This window comes from Phaethon aethereus (assembly GCF_964289735.1).
Source record: "Phaethon aethereus genome assembly, chromosome: 20".
NCBI classification, from domain to species: domain Eukaryota; kingdom Metazoa; phylum Chordata; class Aves; order Phaethontiformes; family Phaethontidae; genus Phaethon; species Phaethon aethereus.
In genome coordinates, this window is record NC_138596.1 from 5912749 (window position 1) to 5940446 (window position 27698).

The 27698-nt window shown below is 66.0% G+C and overlaps 5 protein-coding genes across 6 annotated transcripts in view; all 5 read left to right on the forward strand.

Annotated features, from left to right (window-relative positions):
* Positions 1-1499: 1499 nt before the first annotated feature.
* Positions 1500-3688, forward strand: DPM2 (dolichyl-phosphate mannosyltransferase subunit 2, regulatory; the record flags this gene model as incomplete). Its single annotated transcript, XM_082009132.1, has 4 exons — positions 1500-1511; positions 1993-2082; positions 3239-3341; positions 3630-3688. The coding sequence occupies 4 exons, from the start codon at positions 1500-1502 to the stop codon at positions 3686-3688; spliced, it is 264 nt and encodes an 87-aa protein (XP_081865258.1).
* A 1808-nt stretch (positions 3689-5496) lies between these two features.
* ST6GALNAC4 (ST6 N-acetylgalactosaminide alpha-2,6-sialyltransferase 4) lies at positions 5497-7107 on the forward strand (the record flags this gene model as incomplete). Its single annotated transcript, XM_082009133.1, has 5 exons — positions 5497-5508; positions 5838-6008; positions 6175-6587; positions 6697-6804; positions 6887-7107. 5 exons carry the CDS (start codon positions 5497-5499, stop codon positions 7074-7076), a joined length of 894 nt encoding a protein of 297 aa, XP_081865259.1. The 3' UTR covers positions 7077-7107.
* A 3038-nt stretch (positions 7108-10145) lies between these two features.
* ST6GALNAC6 (ST6 N-acetylgalactosaminide alpha-2,6-sialyltransferase 6) lies at positions 10146-11607 on the forward strand (the record flags this gene model as incomplete). 2 transcript variants are annotated; one of them, XM_082009011.1, is made up of 5 exons in its annotated part: positions 10146-10160; positions 10276-10455; positions 10644-11041; positions 11229-11336; positions 11418-11607. In XM_082009011.1, 5 exons carry the CDS (start codon positions 10146-10148, stop codon positions 11605-11607), a joined length of 891 nt encoding a protein of 296 aa, XP_081865137.1. The 2 variants fall into 2 exon arrangements, with proteins under 2 accessions (XP_081865137.1, XP_081865136.1); XM_082009010.1 differs by lacking the exon at positions 10146-10160 and having other exon boundaries at positions 10248-10455.
* Positions 11608-14575: 2968 nt separating this feature from the next.
* On the forward strand, positions 14576-18473 carry AK1 (adenylate kinase 1). Its single transcript, XM_082008812.1, is given in 8 exon segments — positions 14576-14595; positions 14597-14642; positions 14862-14904; positions 15811-15846; positions 16535-16698; positions 16914-17030; positions 17480-17671; positions 18016-18473. Coding segments are annotated over 8 exon segments (669 nt in total). The 5' UTR covers positions 14576-14590; the 3' UTR covers positions 18082-18473.
* A 2518-nt stretch (positions 18474-20991) lies between these two features.
* LOC309412262 (uncharacterized protein) overlaps positions 20992-27698 on the forward strand; it is a gene marked incomplete at both ends in the record, with an annotated part of 7707 nt that continues 1000 nt past the window's right edge. The window contains 3 exons of the mRNA XM_082009134.1: positions 20992-21049; positions 25032-25189; positions 27231-27365. Of these exons, the coding sequence (XP_081865260.1) occupies positions 20992-21049; positions 25032-25189; positions 27231-27365 (351 nt within the window). The remainder of the gene's footprint in view (positions 21050-25031; positions 25190-27230; positions 27366-27698) is intronic.

Here is a 27698-nt window from a genome sequence, read left to right on the forward strand (position 1 = left end):
GTTTCTTGTTTTTAAATGTATCTTTTGTTCAGAAATATCTGCTAAGGAAGCAGAAGGGTCAGACAGTGCCTGCTGGCAGGCAGCGTCCTAGAACAGGATTTAGCTTTGCCCTCTAGGATTTCCGTGGTGGCTTGGAGTGGCGATCCCTGCCAGCTCTTCCCTGCAGACTCCCGGGAAAAGGGCTGGAGAGGGAAGCTGGCAGCACAGCACAAGTCCTGCAGAAGCAACAGCCTGCAATCGGGGAGGAAGGTGAACTAGTGCCCGTCGCGGGCAAGGTCTGGTGTTCCTGAACACCATGTCCTAGCCCAGGCCATGCTTGAGCAGCCCCGTCCTGCCCTGCTGCAGAGCAGGGCTGGGCACCCCTGCCCAGGGCTGCCTCGCCAGGCTGGCGCAGGGGACAGTGCCACAGCCCTGCCGGGCTCCAGGGACAGCCCCTCCTCTTCTACCACAGCCTGGCAATCCCGTGAACAGCAGGTTTGAGCCACCTTCGGTGCCTGGGTGTGTGCAAAGGCTGGAGGGGACCAGGGCCCCCGGGAGGAAGCAGCTTTGCCTTTCCTACCCTCTCAAAGCCTCAGCCGTGCATGCTGATCAGCTTTGAGTCCCAGGCAGCGTCTTCCCCTTTCCCTTGACTGCCTCCCTCATGTCCCTCGGCTGTTTGGTGTCACCTTTCCCTTTCCTCCAGCTGCAGCCCACATGTGGAGAAAGAGCTGGGGTACAGGCCATGCACACCTCTGCTGCTGGAGGGGTCGAAGAGGAGTCCCTTCCATTGGAACTCACAGGCGTTGGGCGGCTGATGAAACCAGAACACCTGGCTTCCCAAGGACCCTCCTCTCCCATCACCAGGCGATGGCACTGAAGGGGCAGGAGGGGGGGATGCTTTGGCAAAGAGCTTCGCTCCTGGCCTTTCCCTCTGGGATGGGCGTGCTTCAGGCTATGGAAGAGGATCTTAGTGCTATGGGTGAGGCACTGACAGTGTCGAGGGCTGCTGGCCTGGCCTCACAGCCCATCAGGCGTTACCCTCGGTGCCAGGGCCACACAAACACAGCTCGGAACAGCGCTAACGCAGAGCGGCGTTTCTGGGAATTTCATTTCTTTCACAACCCGTTTGCCTCGCCAGGTCAGGCCTCCACCTGTGGCAATCCCCAGTCAATGCAACCCTAGTGGGAGCCAACGTGGGCAGCGGCCGCCCTGTCCCTTCCCGGAGCGGGGGGGCAGATGCAGCCCGGCAGAGCCCCTGCACCCGCTCGGCCCCTCCCCGGCTCCCCCCCGCGGAGAAGGCGGGGCCCCCGCCCTGGGCTCCCGCCCCGGGACTACACCTCCCGCTATGCTCTGGGCGAACGGCGCCTAAGCTTCCCACAATGCCGCGGGCCCCAGGCCTCACCTGCTGATTGGCCTTCTTCAGCGGAGGGGAGGGAGGGGCTGGCGTAAGGCATGCTGATTGGTGGTCGCTCCCGGAAAGGCGTGGCTGGCGGGGAGGGAGGCCGCGGCTGCCGGTCGCCATGGTGAGTGAGGTCGCGCGCGCTCCCCGCCCCGGGACGCCGTGAGGGGCTGGCGGGCCTGGCTCCGCGGCCATGGCCTGCCCCTGCCCGGCCCCTTACCGGGGGAGCTTGGGCTGAATCGCGGCCGGAATCCAGCGCGGGGCCTTCTGGCTGCTCGCCCCCGGGGGGGGAGGCTGGGCCTTGGCTGCCTCCTGAGGCCTTTCCGGGGCAGCGCCGGTGCCGGCGGGGGTCGGTGCTTGGGAGGACTAGGCCGGAGCTGCGGGGCTGTGAACTGACGCGGCCGAGCGGGAGCGCTGCCAAGCAGCAGGGCCCGGGCCGTTCTCCCCGCTGCCCTTGCGGTGCATTATTTCTGTTGCGGAGGGTCTCCTCGTCCCATCTCGTTTCAGACCCACAGCCGTGCGTTCACCTGACCTGGGGCTGGAAGAGCCCATTACCTGTTCCTTTGCAGGCACCGCAGACGCGGATCCTGCTGTGACCCTCTCTCCCTTTGCAGGCCACAGCAACAGACCAGGTGGTTGGATTTGGCTTGGTTGCCTTCAGCCTCGTTCTCTTTGTTTACTACACCCTCTGGATCATCATACTGGTATGGGTCTCTTCTGGCCATTATAATCCCAGTCACTTCACACTCAGGTGTTAGCCTAGGTTTTGTCTAGGTGCTGATGTGTCCATGTGCCTGAAGGACTCTGCCTTGCCAGCTTCCTGGTTAAAAATTTCAGGGCAGAGCTTCCTCTGTTTGCTGGCACAGCCCTTGCCCCTTCTGGGTGTGCCTACCCTTGCCTGGGCAAGACCAAGCTTCAATCGTGCCGTCTGCCCTTCTGCTTTCATCAAGCTTACCTGGCCGGTGTAGGATCCGAGGCTCACTTGAGCTGTCAGCAAGAACTGAAGCCTGGTCCCTCTGGAGGTGGTGGTGTTGGTGTTCACAATTGCAGTCCTCCAGATTCCTGCTTCTGGTGGGAGATCACAGAGGGAAGCATAAAAAAGAGACAACTTACCAAATCTGAAGCCTGGTAGGGAAGAGTGTAGGGAATGCAGAGCTCTGGAAAAGTGATTGTGAGCCTGGTAGTTTGCCCACTTCTAGGGACATACAAGCTAGGGTCATTAGTGGTTTTCTTCCTGGAAAGAAACGTCTCCTCATGAGCTTTCCAGGTACGAGAGGCCTGCTGCAGCCTAGGGCTGATGTGTGAACTCCTGGCGGCTTCCTCTCTATCCTCTGGGAGTTTTGAATTCCCCTTTTGCGTCTGCTTACTCTGCTGCCTGCTACGTGTTTATACAGCCTGTGGTCCCAGGAGCACGTAGGTGGGCTCGCTGCTGCGTTGGAATCCTTACACTGCTCTCTAGTGTCCAAAGCCTTCCGCTGGCCTCCGCAGAGGGATCCTGGTGGGGTCGCCACGAAGCAGAGCCGGTATCAGACGCTCCCTTCCACAGGGCAGATTTGCTGTGTTCAGGATCAAGTGGGCTGGCAGCTGTGCCCACCCTGGGGCTGCGGGACCCCTGTGCCAGCCTCCTGTAGCTGCCCCTCGTCATCTGCTGAATGCTGAAGCCTTCGCTGCCTGCCCACTGTCGTGTCCCTGCAGCTGTGGGCTGAGCCACGTGCAGCTCTGGGCACCTTTTTGGTTTTTTTTAGCTGTCTCCTCACACCTGATATTTCTCCCCTGCTTTCAAACCCACAAGGCTGCAGGTGCTGGGGACTTGCCCTGGTGCTGTGCCCACTTGCTGACACTCCTCTCTGTCTCCTGCAGCCCTTCATCGACAGCGACCATGGGATCCACCGGTACTTCTTGCCTAGGGAGTATGCAGTTATCATCCCTGTGGTGGCTGGGCTGCTGCTGCTGCTATTTATAGGTGTGTGTTATTTCTGTTGTTCTAATTAGAAGCTTCTAAATTAGGAAGAGAGAAGAGGGTTGCTGGGGGGTTAGCTAATGTGTGACACTCGTGACAGGCTCTCTGCAGCTCCTGCTGCAGCTCAGCCTGGCACAGGCTCTCGGGGTGTGTAACTTTGGCTGTTTGAGCCTCTGGACAGTGGAATTTTCTTGTTCACTCTGCTGAGGTTCTGTTTCTCACTACAAAGTGTTTTTAAAGTGTCTGTAATTAGAAGTTTTCTGGCTGAATCTGTTCTCTCTCTCGTGGTAGGAATTTTTATAATGGTCGTGATGTGGAAGAGCAGAAAACCTGCCAAGAAATCAGACTGAAGGCCCAGCTGAGAGACATGAGGAGAAGGCACCCACCCTGCAGCAGCGTAACCAGGAAAAGACTTTGCCTGCAGCGCCGAGCAGGAGACACCTCTTCCAGAGTGCTCAGCGCCAAACTAGCTGCGCTCTCCCATGTTCCTTCCTGCAGAGACGATGCTTTCTGTAGTTGACAACTTACTGACCAAAGGGAACCAAAACTGACCTCTGGGGCTCAGAGAGAGGGACCAGCGCCCCGGCTGTGAGGGACCTGCTCCCCAGCTGGGGCTGCTTGTGCCAGCTGGGCTGCGGCCCATGCGGGTGAGCAGAGCTCTCGGGGTCCAGCAGCTGTAACCGCCAGAGTGCGAGTCAAGCCCTGACCCTTCCCCTCTGCCCTTGCTGTGTCCAGTAGTTTGTTCCTTCAGGGTTTTTTTAAAACGTTGGGGGCGGGGCATTAAATTGGATTCATGATTGAGAGAAAAGAAATGAGACTTTGGCCTTGGAAAAGGCCTTGGAAAAGACAGCCTTGCATTCTCCATCTGCCTGCTGGAAGGGCTAATCATGGTGCTGAGAGGCTCTTAGCACTCTTGGCAGTGCCCATCGCCATGTTGGGGAGGGTCCTGCTGGTGGGGCTGGGCAAAGAAGCACCAGAGAGAACCTGGCTGGGGCTGGGCATGCCCAGCCTTGTGCCGGGGGGCTGCTTTACTCCGCTGGGGGTAGCTCCCGCAAAAGGGGGGCAGATTTCGGGCAGCACTCTGATCCTTCTCACACGTACTGTGAATTTCCCCTACCAGGCAGCCACCTCTCCCATCGCCTCCTGTCCTTGATGGGGGGGCGATGCTGGTGGCTTGGGGGCACCCTGGGTGCTGCGGGTCCTGGCCTGAACCTGGCTGCGGTTTGACCCGCTGCATGGCTGGAGCCGACAGCTGGTCCAGAGGTGAGGCTGCAGCTGGAGGTTTGTTCCCAGCTCTGGCAGAGGCTGCTTGGCCGTGCCAGGTTGCACACCCACCCCGTTTGCCTGTCACTGAGGCCAAGTCCTCCCTCCCCCCATTTTCCCTTGCCTGTGTCTTGCTGCTGCCCCTTCTCCCGATGAGGGGACGTGGCTCAGCCCACCCCGTGAAGTGGGGTTTGAGCTGGGGCAGGGGGAGGCAAAAGTGGGGGGGGACTGTTGGTCGCATCTCTGAGCTCCTCCAGGCTCCAGCAGGGCCCCTGCCACCTCTTCGCTCCTGGCCACGGGCTGCGAGGACAGGGCTGGGACCGGTTTCACGGTTACTTCTCTGCATCTTCGTCAGCAGTGGGAGAAGACAGTCCTGACCCCTTCCCTGACGGGCGGCTGGAGCTCGCTCCGGGGACTGCAGCCTGGCCCGGGTGGCGGGCGGCCCCCGGGGCTGTTGGAGGGGACCGGGGGGCCTGGCCCGGCCCGGTCCCGAGCCTTTCGGGGTCATTTGGTCCCTGAGCTCCCCTAGTGTCCGGCGCGGTTGGGGGCCGGCGGTGAGAGAAGGGGCTCCGGGATACGGGGAGACTGAAGGAACCCCGGCTGGAGGGGCACCGGGGCCGCAGGCGGGGCGGTCCCGGAGGGGCCGGGGCTCAGGGGCGGGGCGGGCGGGGGCGGACCCGGTTCCGGCCACGGTCCCGGCAGTTCCCGTCCGGCCGGGCTGCGGGCCCCGGGGAGCGGCGCGGTGAGTGGGGCGGGCAGCGGGCACCGGGGGTGCCGCTCCGCGGGGCGGGGGGCGCGGGGAGGGTCCGGGGGGGCCCGTGCCCCGCTCGCCGGTGCCGCCGCCGAGGGCGCTCCGCGTGCAGGGTGACCCCCGGGCCCCGCCGGCTCCCCGAGGATGAGAACGCTGGTGAGTACCCACGGGCCGGGGGCCGTGGGGCCCCGCCGGCGGGGGGGGGGGGGGGCCGCTCACCTCGAAAGCGGTGCCGGGGGAGGGCGCAGCCCGGCAGCCGCCGGTCCCCGCGGGCAGCGTGGAGCCTCGGCCCCACGAGAGCGCCCACGCCGCGCGTGGGGCCGCCGCTGCCCGCCGGACGCGAGCCAGGGCCCCTCGCGCGGCTCAGCCGAGGCGCACACGCCCCAGCACCCCCTCCCCGCCGCGAGGGGCTGCTCGTGCCGTGGGGCGCTGTGGGGCCGGGGCACGCGGCTAGGCCTGCAGAACGTCCCCCGCTCTGCTTCCAGGTCTGGCTCTTCCTGACGCTGCTGTGCGTGGCCGTGGGCACCGTCCTGTGCCTCCTGCTGTGCTTCCACACCTGCCCACGGCCGTGGGGCAGGGCCCCGGGGGAGCGGGGGAGCCCCACGGCGCCCACCGTCCTCAGCTTCCAGGGGTACAGCCACGTCCCCGACGGGAAGGTGTGTGGGAATGGGGCAGCGCTGGGGCTGGTGGGGCAGCTCAACCAACCCCTGCCTCAGTTTCCGCTTCCTTAGGGAAGGGCAGGTGGGGCCGCAATGCGTGCGGCCGTTGCGGGAGGGAAGGGGGAGCCGATGGCTGACGGTGCCTCTCCCCACATCCCCGCAGCCCCTGGAGCGAGCGCTGTGCCGCCGCTGCGCCGTTGTCTCCAGCTCCGGGCAGATGCTGGGCTCGCGCCTGGGACAGGCCATCGACGGGCAGGAGTGCGTCCTGCGCATGAACCATGCTCCCACTGCCGGCTACGAGGAGGACGTGGGGGCACGGAGCACCATCCGGGTGGTGTCACACACCAGTGTCCCGCTGCTGCTGAGGAACCAGCCCTACTTCTTCCAGCAGTCCCAGGGGACCCTCTACATCATCTGGGGGCCTGCAAAGAAGATGAACCGGGAGAAGGTGGGCTCAACCTACCAGGCGCTGCTGAAGGTGATGGAGATGTACCCCCACCTGCAGATCTACACCTTGACCCAGGAGAAGATGACATACTGTGACAACGTCTTCCAGAACGAGACGGGGAAGAACAGGTACCGTCGGGTCCCCCTGCCGTAGCACCCGTCCCCCGCTGTCCAGCACCTGTAGCCTGGGATGGAAGCACCGTGCCACCCGCTCCAGTGCGGCCGTGATGCTTTGCAGGATGAAGTCTGGCTCCTTCCTGAGCACGGGCTGGTTCACCATGATCCTGGCCATGGAGCTGTGCGAGCAGATCTGCGTCTTCGGCATGGTCAGCGACAGCTACTGCAGGTGCGCGGGGGGCAGCGGGGGCGGGCGGGCGGTGGTCCGGTGTTCCCCCAAGTCCCATGCCCACCCCATCCCCTCCCACCAGGGAGAAGAACCACTCGAGTGTGCCCTACCACTACTTCGAGAAGGGCCAGCTGGACGAGTGCAGGATGTACCTGGTGCACGAGCGAGCACGCCGTGCCGGGCACCGCTTCATCACCGAGAAAGCCATCTTCTCCCGCTGGGCCAAGAGGAAGAACATCATCTTCAGCCACCCATCCTGGGCAGGTGGGTAGAGTGCCGGCCGTGGGACGAGGTGGTGAGGACCGCAGTGACAGGGCGGCTCTCATCCTGCAACGTCATGTCTTGGCCTCGCCAGTGCCACGGTTGAAAACCTTTTGCTGAGCCCCAGAGCGGGGAGTCTCCGTCTCCACAGTGGCAGGGATGGTTCACCCAGCCGGTGGTTGGGCTGTGACCCCCCCATGTCAGTGCATGGGGGTAGTGAACTGGACCCACGGAGTCCCATTGGCTCTGAGCACCTGCCTGGAGGGACCCAAGGGTGACCATGAAGGTTTTCTGCCTGTTCTACTGGATGAATATTTAATGTAGGATGGAACATTCACGCTGCTGGGCTCCAGCACGACATGGAGCAGGAGAGCTCAGCCCTGCCAGGGCCACAGGCTGGTGCCTCTCCCAAGGATGAAGCTCTACTGTGGTTCTTGTCCTACTCATGCCCTGAGACCCGGTGTGGGGTGCAGGGAGCTGGGACCGGGCTCCCCTGTCCTGCTGCCTTCTGCTGCTCTGCACCTGGGCAGGTCCCCATGGTCTCCTGCATCCCCCAGCTGGGAAGTCCAGGGGCCACACGTGCCCTGGGTGCTCCGAATTGCCTTGTCACAAGTGCCCTTGGATTCAGATCAAAGCAAACGTGGCCATTAAAAGCATTTTTAACTCAGCGGTGCTCTGTGCTGTGCCCCTTGCGGCTGTGGGACACGGGGACAGGGGACAGCGGCTGGTCGCAGGGCTGCTTGCATCCCGCTCCCCTGCCAGGCCATAAATAGGAGGGGGAGGTGACGAGGGGTAGAGCTGAGCCTGAGCACAGAGGAGGGTGCCGAAAGCTGGCGGTCGAGAGTATTTGGGAACCAGCAGCTGCGTCTCTGCAGGATGGGCGCTGGCCCCAGCATGGGTCCGGGGTGATCCTCGGCCCCACAGGGCTCAGCGCTGCCAGGCTGCGGGCAGGACGGCTGCCAGCTCCTGTGTCCCTGGAGGGTTGGGGCACACCACAGGCACGTGTGTGGCCCTGAGCCCGGCTGTGTGGAGCTGCCATAGCGGCTCCTTGAACCCATAACAGATGCCACATGTTTAGGTGGCCTGGCGGTGTCTGGGGGGCCAAAGGCAAACAGGGGGAGCAGAGGGAGCCATGTTTGCTCCCGTTTCAGCTGAGGCTGGGGCCAAGTGAGGAGCGAGTCACCTGAGCCCCGGGGGTGCTGCCAGGCCAGCTTCCCACAGGCGAGTGCGAACAGAAGAGCCCGTGGAGCTCTTCGCTTGGTGCTTCAGCTGCCGCAGCCCCACGCCGGGAAGGGCAGCGCCAGCATAGCGGAGCCAAAATCCCTCTGAACGGGCGTCAGCTGCTGCAGCGGGAATGCAGGTCCCCATCAGCAGCGCAGCCCCCTCCTTGGCCCACCAACTCCCCCAGAAAGGGGCCCTGGGCCGCGGCATCCCAGCAACGTGGCCCTGCGCACTCGCGGGCAGCGCCGCCTCGCCGCCTTCCCCCCCCCCCGCTGACCGCACCGGTGCCCTCGGGTGTGGGACGGGCCAGGCCGCAGGGGCGGGGACAGCCCCGGCCTGCCCCGTCGGGGCCCGGGGCGGGGAGGGAGGCACTAAGACCCCCGCGGCGCTCCCCGGGCCCGGGCGGGCGGCGCTAGGACCCAGCGGCGCTCCGCGGGCCCGGGCGGCGCGCGGCTCCCGGGGCTCCGTGCGCGCGCGGCGGCGCGGAGCGGTCGGTGGTCGTTCCCCTCCAGGCCCGTGTAGCCGGTGCGGGGGGCGGAGCAGCGCCGAGGCCGGCCGGAGGAGCGGCCCCCGTCCCGCGGGTCCGGTGCACGGTGGATGGGGGGGGGGGGGGCGCGGCAGCGGTCTGCCCGGTTCCTGCGAAGCGGAGCCGCCGGGGAGGGCTGGTGCGGGGGTGGGGGGGGGCCGCATCCCGGGATCGCCGGGGTTGCACGGCGGGGTGGGGAGGGTGTTCCCTTCCCGGGGCGCACGCGGGTTTGCATCCGGGGTCGGGGGGGCGCCGGCGCATGGTGGGGGGGCAGCGGGCTTTGCACGCCGGGGGTGCGGGGGCGGGGGGCAGCGGGTCTGGAGCAGCCCTTCCCCGCAGAGCAGCGATGTGAGCCCCGCGGCGCCGCCATGGCCGCGCTCGCCGGAGGGGCCCGGCCGCCCCCTGCGGCTCGCGGGGCGGAGGAGGAGGGGGCGGCCCCCCCCGCCGCCCGCCGCGGATGAGAGCGGGAGCCCAGGTGAGGCCCGCGGGGTCCCCCGTGGAGGGGGCCAGGCTCTGCCCCCCTAGGCTGGGCGGGCACCCTCCCCGCACCTGTCCCGGCTCCCCCCAGGGCAATTAGCAAAGAGGCTCCCGTTTATTTTTAATTTCTAATTGCTCTGAGCACTCCAGGAGTGGCCGGGACTCATTAACGAGGACTTTTAAAAAAAAAAACAAACTGGGTCAGGCCATTCCTGCGAGCCTGGGCAAGTGGGGGTTTGGGCAGGTCACCCCCGGGGGGGCAGGCACGCGGGGTGCATCCCACACGCCTCGGGCCCTGGGGCTGGAGAGGTCCCTGCCGGCTCCGGCTGCACTTGAGCCCATGCGTGAGGTGAGTTGCACAGGTCTTAGTTCCTCTCCCCCCCCCAGTCTGAGCCGGTTGTTTTAATGGGATGTCGCTGCATGAGCGGCAGGTTCACCCCCCCCGACCCGGCGGGTCTGAGCGGCCTCAGCCCCGCCAGCGGGGGATAATCCCTCCCGGGAGCAGAGCCCGGCCACGGGGATCTCCCTGGCACGAGCCACAGCCCGGTTTGGCTCCTCTGCACCGCAAAGCTTGCCCAGCCTCTGCCCACGGCGTCTCCCTTCCCCGCACCGGTGCCAGGGGTTTGCCCTCCCCTTGAAAGGGACACCCAGGGGTCTGGCTGGGTGCCCACCCCATGGGGCTCTGCTCCAGCATAGCCCGGCCAGGCTGCCCGGTGGCTCGTCCCCTCTCCCTGCCGGCACCTGGGGACAGGAACCCGAGCGCGGGGGCGAGGGATCGGCGCTGGGGGTAACCGTGTGCCTTGCAGGTGCTCACAGGACGCCGGCGATCGCTGTGCGTTGAGGCCGCTGCAGAGACATGAGTGGCAGCACGGTGAGTGCCGGGGCGTCACGCCGGGCATCCCGCTGGAGATGCCACCGGGAGCGGGGCTGGATGCTGACGCGCGCGGGGTGGGGGGCAGCGGCTGATGCTCTCCCCCCGCCCGCAGAGCCAGCGTGCCGCCGCCCTGGGGGTCCTCTTTGCCCTGATCATGTTGCTGATCATCTACAGCTCCGGCAGCGGGAGCGAGGTCTTCCCCTACAGCCGCCTGCGGGGCAGAGCCCGCCGGCCCCCCGACCTCAAGAAGTGGGGGGTGAAAAGCGGGTACCTGCCCGTCTGCGGGAATAAGGTACGAGCTGGGCAGCGGGGTCCGGCCTCGGCGGGTGCAGGATTTGGCCCTCCAGCCAAATCGTCCCCTCCAGCGGGACAGCGGCTCCGTGGGGATCGGCGGTGCCTTGTCCCCTGTCCCAGCTCCCATCCCTCCCTGCCGAGTCGCGGTGGCATCAGTCACCTGCTCACAGCACTTGTGGTCCCCAGACTCTGACTGCCCGCTGCCACCAGTGCGTCATCGTCACCAGCTCCAGCCACCTCCTGGGCACCCGCCTGGGCACGGCCATCGATGGGGCCGAGTGCACCATCCGCATGAACGATGCCCCCACCACCGGCTACGAGGTCGACGTGGGCAACAAGACCAGCTTCCGCGTGGTGGCCCACTCCAGCCTCTACCGTGTCCTCAAGCGGCCCCAGGAGTTTGTCAACAAGACCCCAGAGACCATCTTCATCTTCTGGGGGCCACCAACCAAGATGCAGAAGAGCCTCCTGAAAATCATCCAGCGCGTCAGTGCCTCCTTCCCCAACATGACGGCCTACGTCGTCTCCCCCGGCCGCATGAAGCAGTTTGATGACCTGTTTCGGGGGGAGACAGGGAAGGACAGGTACCTCGGGGCCACCTCCTGCACCGTGTCCCCCCCTTCTCCAGGTCCCTGAGGCAGACCTGGCTCGTGGGGCTGCTCCCTGGCTGTGGTAGCAGGGTGGGGGTCCCTGGGGCGGGTTGGGGACTCCGGCGGGTGGCCACCACCCATGTCTTCTCACCCCTGTGCCCCCACTGTTTCTCCTCCCCAGGGAGAAGTCGCGCTCGTGGCTCAGCACCGGCTGGTTCACCATGGTGATCGCGGTGGAGCTGTGCGACACCGTCCACGTTTACGGCATGGTACCACCCAACTACTGCGGGTAAGGAGACCCCCGAGACCCCACCCCGCCCCCTCTGGCCCCACTGTGGGGCTCACCCCATGCTTGCCCCCCTCCCCACAGCCGCCGGCCCCCGCCCCGCCGCCTGCCCTACCACTACTACGAGCCGAAGGGCCCCGACGAGTGCACGACCTACATCCACAACGAGCGGAGCCGCAAGGGCAACCACCATCGCTTCATCACTGAGAAGCGGGTCTTCGCCAGCTGGGCCAGCCTCTACAACATCACCTTCTCCCACCCCCCCTGGCCCTAGGGGCTGCCCCCCCTCCTCAGCTGGGCAGACCCCTCGGAGCTGGGATGGTTGGAGCCCCCGGCATCACCCCAGGAGTGGGGGGCAGCGGGTGCCTCCCACGAGACCACCACGGTTGTGCGTGGTGGCTCCTCATACCTGCGATGCGTTGGGTTTTGAGCTGTTTTTTGGGGGGGCCAGGTGGTGAGTGCAGGGTTTGGGGTGTCTGTGGTCCACCCCCCCGCCATGGGCAGGAGGCGTAGGCGTGAGATCCTGCCCAGTCCTGGGCCAGGCCCGTTGCAGCGCCTGCGAGCACAGGGCGGGTGCTGGGTCCCCTTGGCTCGATTTGGGGTTGCATCGCTTTTGGGGCTGCTGTGGAGACTGTTTCCCCCCACCCCTGGGTGGGCGGACCCCCTCTTGGGGCTCAGCACCCCTATCCCGATCCACAGGCATCCTTCCCTCAGCAGAACCCCTGGTTTTCAGAGGGACCCCATGGGGGTGACACTGCCATCCCCGGTGCCCCAGCACCCCAAAAACACCCATCTTCTCCCAACACCACTGCACCCCACACTGCCAAAATCTTTTCTAACCGAGCGATGGGATTTGGGGGGGACTTTTGGATGCTTTTTTTCCCCGCCCTGCTCTCCGCTTCTGGTCCCAGGGTTTATATTCAAGTTTCATTCCCAGCGTGCCCGGCCAAAGGAGCAAGCAGAGGCTGCCGGATGCTCGTCAGCGGTAACGAAGGGGCCGGCAGCAGCCTGCGGCTGGCTCCTCGTCATTTATTAATGGCTTATAAACTCTTCAGAAGTGGGCACGTAGTGGGGGGCGGCAGCAATGCCCCTTGCTGCCCTGTGGCCCGGTCAGCGATTTTGTTATTAATTTCTCAGCAGTGGAGAGGTGGGTTTGGGGAAAATAGCTAAATATGGTGTGTTTGGGTGCTGAGCCCTGGCAGGGCGCCATGCCTCAGTTTCCCTCTGGCTGTGGCCAGTCCCCATTGCAGCTGTGGCTCGGTGGGGGCTCGGTGCCGGGGGTGCCCATGTTTTGTAATAGTTTGTACAGGAATAAATATTGCTGCAGTCTTGTTGCCTTGGGCCCTGGCTCTGGGCTGGGTGTTTGGGGCTGGGCAGCATGTGCTGGTGATGCCAGCGCAGGGGGTCTTGGGGACCCCCAGCCCACAGCGGTGCTGGCCCTGAGCACTCGGGAGGATGCAGGAGCAGGATTGGTGTGTCCGGCAGCCGGCAGACCCCAGCTGTGACCCCCTTCCCACCCCGTGCCTGCTCCGGAGTGGGCGGCAGCTGAGACCTCCTCAACTCGTGTCACCCCATGCAGCTGCCCTGGGGTCATGGGGCCTTGGCCGAGGGTCTCTGCAGCCACAGAGGAGGAGAAGGAGGAAAGGTGGGTAAGGCCACTGCACCCCCGGGGCTGTATCCCCCCCCCCCCCCGCAAACCGGGGAGGGGGATTACCGTGCGCGGGGAGGCGCAGGGAGTCCCGGGGGCGCTCGCAGACCCCAGACCCAGCAGGGCGGGGGCTGCCCCCGCAGCGCCCCACGGCGATGGGGTCACCAAGGCCCGGGGGGGCCGCAGCCCCCGGCGGTGCAGGGGTTAACCGCAGCCCCTCCCCCGGCCCGGCGCCTGGAGGACCGATGCTACGGCCGGTGGTGCCCCCCTGCCCGTCCCCTGCCCGTCCCCTGCCCGTCCCCTGCCCGTCCCCTGCCCGTCCCCTGCCCGCTGGGCGGCAGCGGCCCCGCTCCCGGCATGCACCGCGGCGCCAGCGATCTATATATAGCGGTAAAAATCGCCGGGCAGGACTGCAGGCAGCTGCCGGCCCCGCGCCCAGAGGTCAGTGCCCCCAGTCCCGGGGGGTCCCGTTGCGGCGGCCCCGGCCTTGGCGGGGGGTCGTGGGGGGGCCTGTACCCGGCCGGCCCCTACCCCTGGGGTGGGGGGGGGGCTAGCAGCACCGGCTCGGAACGGGAGCATTGCATGGGGTGCTGGAGCTGTTCCATGGGGTGCTGGAGCTATTGCAGGGGTGCTGGGGGGCTTGCATGGGGTGCTGAGGGGTTTGCAGGGTGCTGGAGCCATTGCAGGGGTGCTGGGGGGTTTGCATGGGGAGCTGGCAGGCTTGCAGGGGTGCAGGGGGCTTGCAGGGGTGCTGGCACAGCCTGAGGTCCTGAGGGGAGCTGGATGCCGACGGGATGGGGGGATGAGGGGGCTGGAGCTGGCAGTGGGGTGAGGTTGATGGGAGCACCTTTGGGGTGCATCCTGTGATGGCCTTTGTTGGGGAGTCCTGGGACACGCTACACCCCCCCACCCAGCCCCAACCCACTGGGCTCCCTGGTCAGCACCTACTCCCCATCTCCTCGGGACCGGGCACCTCCACATCACCCTCACCCCACACCCGTGGGCTCAGCACTGTGCTGGACCAGGTCCCAAACCTGCGCCAAGGGCCAGGGCTGTCCCCAGCCCCCCGTGGCCCACCCAAGGTCAGTGCCAGCAGTCCTGGAGCTCAGCAACCCCCCAGTTAGGGACCCCGGGGGTCCTGCACCCTCCCAGACCCCATGGGGTCTAGCGCAGGTAGGACGTGACCCGGTGCCGGTTTCAGCCCTGCCATACTTAACCTCTGCCCTTTCCCGGCTGTAACACGACCTCGTCAGCGGCCGCGGGCTCGTTTGGCCGCAGGATGCCCCGACCCAGCACCCTGTCCGGCCAGTTCGGGGTGACGTAGTGCAGCCAAGCAGGTCGGGTGCTGTGGGGCTGGGTGCGGGCAGGCAGGGTGGCCAAACCCCGCCCCGAGATGATGGGAGTGCAACAGGGTGCTACAAGCCCCCCTTAGAGCACCCCCCAAAAAAAACAGCCCATGGGGAGCCAGGGGGATGCTGCCTCCATCGCTTGGTGTCCTGGTGACACCGGTCAACCCAAGCTGGTTTTCAGCGGCCAGGCAGCACCCCGGGCACAGGGATGTGGTCAGGGCAGGGGAGGAAGCCGGTAACGTCACCGTGCGTCACCCGGCATGGGGAAGCCCTCACCGCAGCCGGATGGGGCGGGTGGCTGCCGGGAGCCAGGTAGGTGATAGCCGTGGGTGCAGAGCTTCCAAGCTCCCTATTTTAGGGCCAAGCCGGGGGTCGGGTCTTCCGCCCCGCTGGCAGAAGACCCGACCCCCGGCTTGGCCATGGAGATGTGCACCGGCACGGAAGGGAGAGCCGTCGTCTCCCCGGCCCCCAGCCCTGGGGCCGTGTGTGTCCCAGCTGTGCCGAGTTATTCATCCTACTCTTCTCTCGCAGCCTGAAGCGCTCCTGTGCCTGGACCGCGGCAGCATGTCAACAGGTGAGTGCTCCATCCATCTTGCCTCCATCCCCCTCGTGTGCATCCCCTCCGTCCGCCTCTGCGTCCCCTCGGTCCCCCCTGCATCCGTCCTGTTTGTCCCTTGCACCCATCCCTGCGGTCCCCTTTGCATCCCTCTCCTCCAGCCCCACCTCCACCCCTCCCCTATGTCCATCCCGCACGTCTCCTCGGTCTCCGACAGCCACTTGGCTCTGTCCCCAGCCCTCCGGGTGCCGGAGGAGTTGAAATTTCAGCCGGCTGTCATCGGGAGATGGGAGAGCGGCCCCGGAGCAGCTCGACTTTATTTTTAGCTCTGCCTCTGCCCGCGGCGTTGCACCCTGGCATCGCCCTGCCCCACGGCTGGGCCGGATCCTGCAGGTGGTGTGGGACCCTGGTGCCGGGCAGGGGACAGGGCGGTTAGAGCCACCTGCACGTCAGCCACCGGGCCCAGGGACCGATGCTGGGGTTCAGGGACTGCCAGGACTCACGCCAGGCGCTCGAGGTAGCCATGCCAAGCCGAGCCTGCCACAGCCCCCATTAGCCCGCCGGGGTGACAAGGCGGCCGCAGGGATGGATGTGGCCGGTCCCTGCCCACGGTGGAGCCATGGACAGTGACCGTCTCCGGGACACCACGTGGCAGTGGGGTTCCAGCCCCGTGGCCGAGGCGCCATGGGGTCTTTGTGTTCAGCCATGTCCAGCCCAGCCGTCCCAACCCACCCAGGTGACAAGGACAAGGGCGACACGTGGCTGCTTCCCTCTCCACCTTCCCACCCTACCCCCAGGGCCCTGGGATCGGTCCCCTCCATCCCCAGGGATGCCTGCCACGGATCCGGCACCACCCGGGGACACCTTGCTCCCTGATGGGCTTTCTGGCTTTCGATAATTAATTTTTTGCTTTCTCTTCTCCAGAAAAACTCAAGCACCACAAAATCATCTTCGTGGTGGGTAAGTGGGTGTCTGGGTCCTGCCGCTGGCGGGGTCAAGGCCACAGCACAGCCCCATCCCCCTGTGCCTCCAGGGTGGGGGGGCTATGTGGAGCAGGCAGTGCCCAGGGCTGGGGGGCCGGGGCTGCAGGACCCTGGCTGTGCCCAGGAGCTGCGGCATGGCCAGGGCTCCAGCCCGGCTCCTGGAGGCCATGGTGGGGTCTGTTGGGACTGGTAGGGCACCTCTGGCCAGGCATGGGGTGGCAGCATCTGGGGTGATGTGACCGTAAACACCTGGGGGGTTGATGTCCTGGGTGCCATCAGGCAGTGGTTGATGTCCTCAGTGCTGATGGGGTGGTGATGGCCAGGTGCCAATGGGACATCCTGGGTCCTGAATGAGGTGGTGGTCTCCTGGGTGCCATCAGGCAGTGATGTCTTGGCTGCTGGTGGGGTGGTGATGCCCTGGGTGCCATCAGGGTGGTGGTGCCCACCTGCCAGTTGCCAGCAGCCCATGCCAGCCCAAAGCAGTGGCATCCCCCAGCACACCCCAGGAGCTGCTCTTCCCATCCCTCTGGTGCTGGGCTTGGGAACGCTGACCCCCATCTCACCGGGCTCCGGGCTCTCCTGTGGGTCTGTGCTGCTGCTTCCACGTGCCCCTCCAGCTCCTTACCCATGGGTTGGGGCATGTGTGGCCCTTGTGTGATTTGCAGGTGGCCCCGGCTCGGGGAAAGGGACCCAGTGTGAGAAGATCGTGCAGAAGTATGGCTACACCCACCTCTCCACGGGGGACCTGCTGCGGGCAGAGGTCAGCTCGGGCTCAGAGCGGGGCAAGAAGCTGCAGGCCATCATGGAGAAGGGCGAGCTAGTGCCCCTGGTGAGTCAACGTGGGCCATTAGCTGTGGCATGGCAGGGCATGCAGGCAGAGGTGGCTGTGGGGACACCAGATACCACGGTGATGGTCAGCCCTTGGCCTGGGGACACCTCCATCCCTGCCACCTCGGGGGGGGGGTTGCAGCAGGGATTGGGGGTGCTGGGGGGGGGGATGTTGTCCCGCATCAGCCCTGACAGCTCTGTCCCCCTCCTCCCCAGGACACGGTGCTGGACATGCTGCGGGATGCCATGGTGGCCAAAGCGGATGTATCCAAGGGCTTCCTCATCGACGGCTACCCCCGGGAGGTGAAACAGGGAGAGGAGTTTGAGAAAAAGGTGAGGACTGGTGCCGTGCCGTGCCACCCACCATCCCAGCAGAGGGGCTCCATCCAGCAGCCTCCCCATCCCGGTGAAGATCCCATCCCAACAGAGTCTAAACTGGGCACTGTCCAGCCAGCAGGTCCCCCTGCCTGGGGGACAGCCCGCAGCCAGGGCGTGGTGGGGGGGTGGGGGACATCTCTCCAGGGTGTCCTCCGGCTGACAGAGGCTGCCCACGGTGCCGGCATGATGGTGATGGCAGAGAGCCAGGGCTTGGCCGTGGTGTCCCTCTGCCTCCCTCTGCATGGGTCTGGGGGCCACCGGTGTCCCCACACGGACAGGCAGAGAGAGGCAGAGGATGGCCTGGGGACGTGTGTGACCCCCGTGCTCACCGCTGCAATCTCCCCAAACCAACCCAGGCCCATGCCAGCTCGGCATGGTGACAACCATGTCCCCCCTGCCCACAGATCGCCCCCCCCACGCTGCTGCTCTATGTGGACGCGGGGAAGGAGACAATGGTGAAACGGCTGCTGAAGCGTGGCGAGACCAGTGGGCGGGTGGATGACAACGAGGAGACCATCAAGAAGCGTTTGGAGACTTACTACAAGGCCACCGAGCCCGTCATCGCCTTCTACAAGAGCAGAGGCATCGTCCGCCAGGTAAGCGGGACGTGGCCGATGCCGGCACCCTCCACCCCCGTGGCTCGGGGTGCCTGTGGTCCCAGGGGAGGGGAAGTGATGGATGGGGATGGAAGAGGGAAGAACTCAGTCCTAGCTTGTTTGAGGTGATCTTGACCCCTTGGAGCCAGCTGGATTCTTCGGAGCCAGCTGGACCCTCCAGTTCCTGACACAGAGACCCCATCCAAGGATGGCTCCGTACCCCTTTGCACTAAACTGGCCCCGATCTCTCTACCCACGGCCAAAATCCACCCCTGGAAGAGCTCCGTTCACGCCGTACCCTCAGGTGACACCCCCCACCCCCCAGCTAACTCCTCTGCACCCAGCTCAACGCCGAGGGCTCCGTGGAGGAGGTTTTCCAGCAGGTCTGCTCCCACCTCGACAGCCTGTAGCCGACCCCCGGCCCCGCTCCTCCCTGGCGCGCTCCGGCAGAGACAGCGGAAGCGGCTTTATCCTGTTTTCGTGGACGGAGCCGCGCGGAGGAAATTTCAAGGACATTGTGTTTGGCTCTTTCCCGTCTCTCCCCAGTAAAGTTCACTTTAATGAGCCCAGACTTTATCTTTTTCTTCTGTCGCAGGAAATGAGTTTTTCTTTCCAGAGATTTTTTTTCTCCCCCCTGTTTCCCCCCCCCTGCCCCTCTGGAGCTGATTAAGGGCAGGAAGCGGGTGTTTATCCCACCGGGGCAGTGGGATGCTGTGCTCGGAGGAAGGGAGGGAGCATCCCCGCCGCTCGCCCCATCTTCCCAATCCTTGGGCTGCGGGGAGCCTGCAGCTATATCCTGCTCGCCCCAATCCCGTCCCACTTGCTGAAGCCCCTTGTGCTCTGGGTGTGTGTCCCCAGAGAATCCGGCAGCATCCAACCCCCATCCTGCACTCGCATCCCTTCCCCACGGCTGGCCTGCAGGCTCTGGGGTCTGGGAGCGGCCGGATTCGGACCCCCCCAGTGCTGGGATGGGGATTTCCACCACTTTCACACCTTGGTGTTTCCTTGTTTCTTTTGATCATCAGGGGGGTTTTGGGGTACGTGGTGGCTGCAACGGGGTGTTTGGGGGTGGTGCAAGGCCCTGGCACGGGGTGCTCCCTGCCCTGCTGTGCCTGGGCACCCACTGCCATCGGTGCCACCTCTTGGTCCTGGGTGCAGCCCCGCTCGGGGGCCAAGGGCTGTGCTGGGGACACCCAGCTGAACCCAGCCACCAGGCTGGGGCTCCTCGTGGGTGGGGGTCCTCATGGGCGTGAGTCACAGAGCCCCAGCAGACAGGTATTTATGGGTGCTGGTGTGGGGGACAGGGGTTTAGGGGCTCTGCAGCACCCACAGAGCTGCCCAGGCACGACGCCACAGCAGAGGGGCTGCGGCAGGGCTTGGGGCCAGGGTTTACCCAGACACAGTGAGGGCAGGAGGCAGCAGAACTGCGGCCCCCGCAGGGCCCCCCACCACTCGCTTTCGGGAGCCAGGCACAGAGCCAGGGGCCTGGGGTGGGCGGCAGCGCCGGGGGCAGCCGAGGCCAATGGGCCAGAGCAGAGGAAGGAAGCACGTGGGGGAAAAAACAAAAAATCCCCAAGAAGAAAACCCAAATGCTCCAGGCTCCGACGTCAGCCCCGTGCCTGGGGGCGAAGGAGCCGCCGGCAGAGCCCGGGGCGCTGCAGGGAGGCAGTTGGGCTGCCGGGCAGGAAGGATGCGGCCATCCGGCTGGGGCTGGGGTGCTGCCAGGACAGCTGAGCCAGGGCTGGGGCCAGCGGGCGCTTGCCTAGTGCCCCTGGGTACAAGGGGACCGGGGGCATGGACAGTTTGGGATGCTATGGCCTAAAGTTGCACAGTGAGAGCAGGGTGACCCATCTCCCTTGTGCCTCCATCCCTGTCTGGCTGTGCTGTGAGCGTGCCTCAGTTTCCCCAGGGGGTGAGCAGGGCTCTGGGGCTGGGAGGGGGGACCCTGCAGTGCCCAGGGACCTGGGCACCCTGCCCTCCTCCCCAGCATGGCCCCTGGGTGCTTGGCGATGGCTTTTAAATGCTTCTCCTTCGGATGGAAAGCCTGAGGCTGCTCCGTAAGCTGCGGGGGGGGAAGATGCTGTGCTGGGGCTGAACGGGGTGCACAGGGCTGCATGCGCAGCCCCCCGCAGCCACCCTCTGTCTGCCACCCCGCAGCCACCTCCATCCCAGTGGCCTGGCCAAGGGCCTCTTGCTCATCGCTCTGTAGTGTCACCGCAGGGAGAGGGGTGCGGGAGGGGCAGGGGTGCCTGTGCCTGGCCCTGGTCCCCATCCCTGTCCCCATGCCCGGGCGAGCACCTGTCCCCGCGGTCCCCAGGAGATGGCAGTGCTCTGTCATGGGAGCTGTCTGCTGCTTACCCCAGGGTCACGGACATCTCCGGGGACATCCTGGCTGGTGAGGACAGGCCTGGCTTCCCTGGCACGTCCCCATGCCGTTCCCCTGCCCGCGGCTGTGGCTCAGGATGGAGACCATCCTCGGGGGCCCGTGCCCAACCCCTGGCATGGGGCTCCCGGCCACACCGTCAGCTGCAGGAGGGCTCTCACCTCGGGCAGCAGCCGCTGGCACGCGTGGGGAGAATGGGGCAGGGGTGCAGCAGTGGCTCCCTGGGTGCCCCCAGCCACCCCATGGCTCCCACCTCAGCGGCACTTGGCTGTGACCCCCTGGTCCAGGCAGCCCTGTCCAGGGGGACCTCCCAGCCCCCAACCTGTCCCCGACTGTGGCCCAGCCAAGCGTAGAGGCAAGGCAGCGCTGTGGGGCCCTCCGTCTGCCCCGTGGCCCCAGAGCAGGTATCCAGGGCCGTGGGGCAGTCAGCAGCCTCGGACGCGGTGACCCTGCTGGGGTGCTGGCTGGGGGTGGTGTGGGCTGAATGTCGGGGTGCCGTGGGGCAGCCCCCTCCTCGCTGTGCTGGTTGGGCTGTGCTGCACCAGTGGGTGCATTTTGAGGGCGGGGGGGCACGCCCCACCTGAACCCCTGACTCCCACCCCTCCACTCACCGGTGTCAGCCCAGGGAGGTCCCTGGGGACGCCCAGCCCAGGTGCCAGTGCCCCCCCGGCGCTCCCAGCGCACCCCTGCAGAGGGGCCGCCCCGCGCTGTGGGGAAACTGAGGCACGGCGGCTCCCGGGGGGCGGGGAGGGGGGGGGGTCCCTCCTCTTCCCCGTTGCGGATAGCGGCCGCCCCCCCGCCGCCGGCCCGGCCCCAGCGCCGCCAGCGGCATTTCCTCCCGGCGCGGGGCCGCCGGGCCTCCCCCGGCGGGAGTCGGTTTCCTGCCGCCGCCGCCCGGCACTCGGCGCTGGCTCCCGGGGAGCGGCCGCAGGCGGACATGGGCCCCCGCGCTGCCCCGCTCCTGCCGCTGCTGCTGGCTCTGCTCGGCCGCCCGGGTGAGTGGGGCTGGGGCGAGACACCCCCGGGATGGACGGGACCCACCGGTGACTCCGTCCTGGAGCTGTCGTGGGCTGGGGCGGGCTGTCTATCTCCCCGGGGGGCAGCGGGTCCGCGGCCGAAGGGGTCCCGGCCGTGTCGGCATGGGCAGTGACACCCCCAGGAGAGAAGGTTTGGGGGGTGAACGCCGGGGGTGAGGAGGGACGAACCCGCCCCTGTCCCGGGAGGGAGACACAGCGCAACCCCTGCCGCTCCCCGGGACCCCCGAAACCCAGGCTGCGTCACCAGGGCTTGGGAGGTGTCGAAGGGGCCGTTGCTGTGCCCCGGCCGAGGCAATGGCACCCGGGGAGTCTGGGGTGGCTTCCGTGGCCTCCCGGCACCGCCGGGGGGTGTGTGGGGTTGACTGGGAGCCAGGGGCGAGGAACGGGAAAAACCCCGTAAAGCCGCGCGTGGGCCGTGGGGACGGAGCTGTGGGTTTGTCCGCCTCCGGAGCAGTCGGGCAGGGAAGAGCTGAAGCCACCCCAAGGTCCCTGCGAACCGCAGGGGGAATGTCAAGGGGACACAGGCGTGGGGCCACCCATGCCGGGCAGAGAGCAGGAGCTGGGGGACCCGGGGACGCGGTTTGCCGGCAGCGGGAAAGGGAACTGGGAAGGCAGCGGCAGCTCGGGGAGGCCAAGGCTGGTGGCACAGCCTGTCCCGGCAGGATCGGTCCCTCCTGGCCGCTGCGGGGGCCAGTGCCAGTGGGTGCTGCTGGGGTGTCCCCGCTGCCAGGCTCTGCGCCCGCTCCCTGCCCGCTGTCACCCCCGGTCACTGCCCGGTAGCTGTGCCAGCCGGTCCCTGCCTGGTGAGGCTGTGCCATATGGGCCACATTCCCTGTAGCTGTGCCATACAGTCCCCGTCCTGTGGCTGTGCCGTACAGTCCCCCTCCTACATAGATGTGCAATAAGGTCTGTGTCCTATGTAGCTGTGCAATACGGTCCCCATCCTATAGCTGTGCCATGCGCTCTGCAGCCTGCGTAGTTGTGCCGTAGAGACCTTGTCCTCGCTATCTGTGATGTATAGTCCCCGTACCATGTAGCTGTGCCATCTGGTCCCCATCCTACACAGCTGTGCAAAGCCATGCCATACAGTCCATGTTCTTTATATTTGTCTCAGAGTCTCCATCCTATATAGCTGCGCCATACAGTCCCTACACTAACGTGGGTGTGCTGTATGGGCTGAGTCCTATGTAGCTATGCCATATGGTCCCCATCCTGAGTAGCTGTGCCATATGGTCCCTGTCCTGTGTAGTTGTGTAATGCAGTCCTTGTCCTAATTGTGCTATATGGTCCCTAGCCTATGTAGCTGTGCCATACGGTCCCTGTCCTACATAACTGCAACGTAGTCTCTGCCCTACGTAATTGAGCTATACAGTCGCTGTCGTATGACATTGCCTGTACAGTTGCTATCCTGTGTAGCTCTTCTATATAGACCACATCCTATTGATCTGTGCCATACCATTCCCAACCTATGCAGCTGTGCTATATGGTCCACATCCTGTGTGCCTGTGCCATATCATCCCTATTCTGTGTAGCTGTGCCATATGGTCCCCATCCTGAGTACCTATGTTATGTGGTCCCTGACCGCAGTAGCTGTGCTATACAGTCCCCGTCCTGCATAGCTGTGCTATATGGTCCCTGTCCTGCCTAGCTGTGCCACACAGGCCATGTCCTGCCTGGCTGCTGCCTCTCCCCTGCAGGGACCCGTGGGGCTGGGGGTGCCCAAAGCGGGTACAGTGCTGGGGGGCCGCGGGTGCCCAAAGCAGGCGCAGTGCTGCAGGACTGGGGGTGCTCACAGTGGGCGCAGTGCCGAGGGACCTCACAGACACAGCAGACTTCCAGAGGTGGGGGACTCTGTGCCTCCCACCCCAGCAGGGACTGGTGCTGCTCTCCGCGGGGTGCGCACAGTGCTGGGTCACCCCTTCCCATTCCCCACCCTGGCGCCTGGCTGACTTAGAGAGCGGCAGGAATGACGTGGCCTGCGTCAGCCCAAAAGCCTGGTCCCATCCGCCCTGTCATCTGAGCCCCAGTGCCACCTCCGCATGGTCCAACAGCAGCGGTGGCTCAGGGAGGCTGTGGGGGGGGTGACAACCTCCCCCCCCGAGTTTGCAGCACTGGGTTCATCCCCATTCCTGACCCGAGCTGAGACTGGCCGGCTCGTTACACAAGTGCCGAGGCAGTACAACCGGATGCTGGGATGCCAGAGTGGCGCTGCCCGTCCCATGGGGCATCCTGTGCTGCTGGAGCCACCCCACTCCCGCACACCCGGCCCGGCACCCCTGGGCGTTGCTCTCTGCCCCGGGTCTTTGATCTGCTCCCAAAAAACCAGGCATCACCCCCCGGCTGGGGGGCCGCGGTGGGACCATCCCCGCTCCCTGGTTTTGGCCACACCAGAGTGAAGGAGAGGGCAGGCGGCTGGAAAAAAATAAAGTAGATTTTCTTTCTTTCTTCCTTTTTATTTTTTTTTCCCTTTCCCGGAGTACAAAAATAACAGTGCCCTTATCTGATGGCCCCGGCGGCCCAGCTGAGCCCCCTTATCTGATCCTGACATAATGCTGGAGCCCGCTGCCTTCCCCGGGGACTGACGGGCTGACGGTGCCCGGCTGGCACCGCTGCCCCGTGTCCCCTCCGCCAGCATCCCTGCCCCATGCTGGGGGTGAGCCTGGCTGCGTTCCCCCAGCCCTGCCCGACCTCCCCACGGGATGCTGCCGGAGGTGTGATGAGCTGCCCGGCCTCTGCCCGTCTGTGCTGAGGGCCGCACAGCCATGCCCGGTGCCGTCGGGGCAGGAGCGGAGGGGAAGAGGGACGCAGCCTGTGGCGCCCAGATAAGCGGCTGTTTATCTTCCTCCCGATGCTGCCGGCCGCATGGCCGCCGTGCCGGGGGGAGGAAGCGCCGGACAATAGGTGGGCCCATGGCAGCGTCACTGGGGGGGTCCACGCTGTGACCCTGCTGCTGTGGACGCGCCACCCCGATGGTTAGACACGGCCTGAGGATGCTGTGATGGGCACAGCATGGCACGGGTGGCCCTTTGCCGGCTGCCGCGTCCTGAAGCCTTGACACCCGGAGCATCACGTCCTCCGGCCCCGGTCCCTGTGGGGGCGGCTGGGTGGGCCTGGCACAGGGTCCGGTCACCTCCTGGCACGGCGGCTGGAGCTCCCAGGGATGGGAAAGGATGAGACGGGAAGGGACAGAGCTCAGTGGCCACCTCCAACGCAAACACAGTGCCCCAGGCACCGTGTCCCCATGGGCAGCCCCCAGCCATGGCCGCAGGGCTCCATCCTGCCCAGCCCCTTGCGAGGGGGCACCCATGGGTGCGAGTAGGTCCCCAGAACACCTCCCGGCACAGGGGCCAGCTCCAGGACAGCCTGGCCGCAGCAGAGCCGCCTGGGGCAGAGGAAATGGCCGAGGCAAACGGGGATTTACAGGATCAGGCCTTCAAACGGCTGTTTGCACTCAGGATTTCCCTTGGCAGCCGCTCGCCGCTCCCGCTCGCTCGTGTGCCGCGCGGGGGGTTCGGGATGGGGCGAAGCTCGCGCCTCGGCGCCCGCAGAGGATGAGCTTTACAGCCATTTCCATACCTGAGCTTCCCGCTTTCCTGCGGCACGGGAGATGTGGGGGGGCTTCCGCCGCCGCCCGAGCGTTCGGGGCAGCCGGGCGCGAGTTTTGGCACGCAGCAGTGCCGAGCGGGGACAGCGGATTTTTCCAGCCCGGATCCAAGGGTCATTAATGTGATTGTGGCAGCGGCAGACGAGCCCCAAACAAACACGTAGCAGACGGTCCTGCAGGCGCTGTGCCAGCGGCGGGGCTGTGGTGATGCCGTGGCGGGGGCGCGGGGGGAGCGCCGGGGCTGGTGTCGCACCCCCACCTCCATCATGTCCCCCCCATGTCGTGTCACCCCACGCCAGCACAGCGGGGACTGACGGTCTCTTGTTTTCCGCCCAGACCCCGGGAGAGCCGAGGGCTGCGACCTGCAGCCGGTGACGGCAGAGCCGCCCATCACCCTCTCCTACGCCACCGGCACGGTGCCGCGGGGCTGCGTCAGCAGCGGTTCCCTGGGCGCCGGCCATGAAGTCCACGTCCTCAGCATCGAGTGGTCCAAGGTGAGCGAGCGGGGTCCCGGCACTGTCCCCCCGGCACTGTCCCCGCCGGGCAGGGTGTCCCAGCTGTCGAAACCGTTTCCTCTCACTGAGGCGGCAGCGAGAGGACCCGGATTAACCTTTTCCATGGTGCCTTCACGGAGCTTCCCCTCCCAGCGCAGCCGCGGGTGCCTCTGGCCCTGACAGGGTTTTAAAGTCTTTAGAGGCAACTTCTCTAACAGCCCGCGCTGCCGCGGCTGTCCCTGCGCTGGACGTCCCGGGAACCCCTGTTTCCCTGGGGAGGTGGCCGGGTCCCCGCTGAGGAGCAGGGCAGAGCCATGGGCACCCCACGGGGCCCACGCCAGCGAGGGATGGCGGGATGGAAGGAGGGACGGAGGGAGGCACGGACGGAGGGAGGCACATCACTTGAAGGTGGCCGAGCGAGTGGCAACCTGGCTGCCGGCATGTGCGCGGCCTGCCGAGGGGCGACCACCGCATTGTGGGTGCCCTGGGCAGCTTTCGGGCGAGGACGGGCGCAGAGCAGCGGCGGGGCCGGGGCTGCGTCCCCGGCTGGCGCCGGTACTGGTCGGCACTGGTGGGCGGGTTTGCAACTGGTGCATGGATTTGCACCAGCGCCTGCGTTTGCACCGGCACGTGGGTTTGCAGGGCTGCTCTGCCGCAGGGCACGGCTCCCCGCACGCCAGCTGGGCCCCAGCAAACCCAGCGCCCCATTTTGGCCCAGCCCAGGGCCAGCCGGTGCCGCTGCCTCCCAGCTCCCCCAGTTCTGCTTTTCAGTGGGAGGCAGGAGCAGGGCGAGGGTTTTGCAAGGGCCCCTCTGCCCCAGCCCAGTGTGACCTGGGGCCGGCACCCCGGTGCTGGGGCCAGGGGTGCCCTGGTGTGGTCACCGGCAGTGGTGGGGGACACGCACTGATGTCATGGCCGCGGCACCAAGCCCTGCGGCGCAGGGGGGGAGCCGGGCAGGGACGCGGCTCCACTTATAGAAGAATTACTGGAAGCTGCTTTCTATAAGCAGATCCCAATGATGCAAAAAAAAAAAAAAACCCCAAAAAAAAGAAAAAGAAAAAGAAAAAAATAACCTGAAAGGCGGCAGCGGGGCAGCGGCGAGGCTCCCGCCACTCGGCCAGCCGAACAATGGAGCGCCGCAAAACACGCGGCAGGAAAAACAGCCGCCGGCTCCTCCCCGACGCCCGGGGCCACCCGGGGTCCCCGGCCACCCACGCTCGCTGCAGGGCCACAGCCAGGCCGGGATGCCCATGGCTCCGTCCCGCCGGCCCTGCGCTGGCAGCTGCCCCCCCGCCTGGTCCCCGGCTGGTTTTCCCTGCCCGCTGCCTGGCTCAGCACTTTGTGAGCGGTGATTCAGGCAGCAGTTGCCAAACTTAGCGCCTGGTGTTTCGGCTTCCCCATCCGGATTTCCGGCTGGAGGCTGCTGGGCAGTGCCGGCCACGGGGAGAGGTGCGTGCCGCTGCTGTACCCCCGGCATCCCTGTGCACCGGTGTGGCCGGTCCCAAGCCTGGAGCGGCTGCACGGTGCTGGGACTGGGCTGGGAACCCACGAGGGGATGTCCCGGTGGCTGGGGTGGGGATGCTGCGGTTGGCACTGGGTGACACCGTGGTGCCTGCAGTGGGGATGCTCCAGTGCCCAGGGTGAGGAAGCCCTGGCCCCAGGGTGGGGATGCTCTGGGTGCTGGGGAAGGGATGCTGTCCGCCAGCCCACTACAGAGATTACCCAGTCCCCGACACAAATATGCCCCAGTCCCCAGGATGGGGGTGCCCTGGACTCCAGTGTGGGGATGCCACTGTCCCAGGGGTGGGGATGCCCTGGTCCCTTCCCCAGGGGAGCTGGGAGGTGTTTGCCCCCGGTGGGGTACACATCCACGCAGCCTCTCTGCATCCCTCCTGCATGTCTCGTGCCCGGGGCCAGCCCGCGGGCTCTCCCTGCTGCCTCCGGCGCCAGGGGCAGGTGGGGTGGCTGGGGGCAGCCAGGGAGGTGGCAGCAATTGGGGCTCGGTGGCCGCGGTGGTGATGCTCTCCCCTTCCCCCCCCAGGTCTCTGCCTTTCCGCTGAAGGTGTCCGTCACGCCGCGAGCTGGCAGCTGCACCAAGCCAGCGGTGCTCGTCCTCCTGTGCGCCCGCTGCTCGGCCACCGTCACCTCCCCGTGCCCGGACCTGCTCATCCGCACCGTGAGTGCCGCAGCCCCACACCAGGAGCAACCCGGGGGGGCAGTAGGGCTGTTTGTGGGGTGTCCCTGGAGGATACTGGTGCTGCATCCTCGGAGGTGATGCTCATGGTGCCCTGGAGAGGAGGGGACGCGCCTGGCCGCTGCCGGCAGCGCTGAGCATGGGGCTGGCCGGGCAGGGAATGACGCACAGGGCTGGAAAAAGCTCCCGTTTCCTCGGCCGGCGGGAGGAAGGTCAGAGATTGGGGTTTGGCTCCAGTGAGCTGAGCCGGGGCTGGGCGCTTTGTTAGCAAAATAAACCTCCTGCTTTGTTTGCAGCTAATAATAAAGTGGGCTG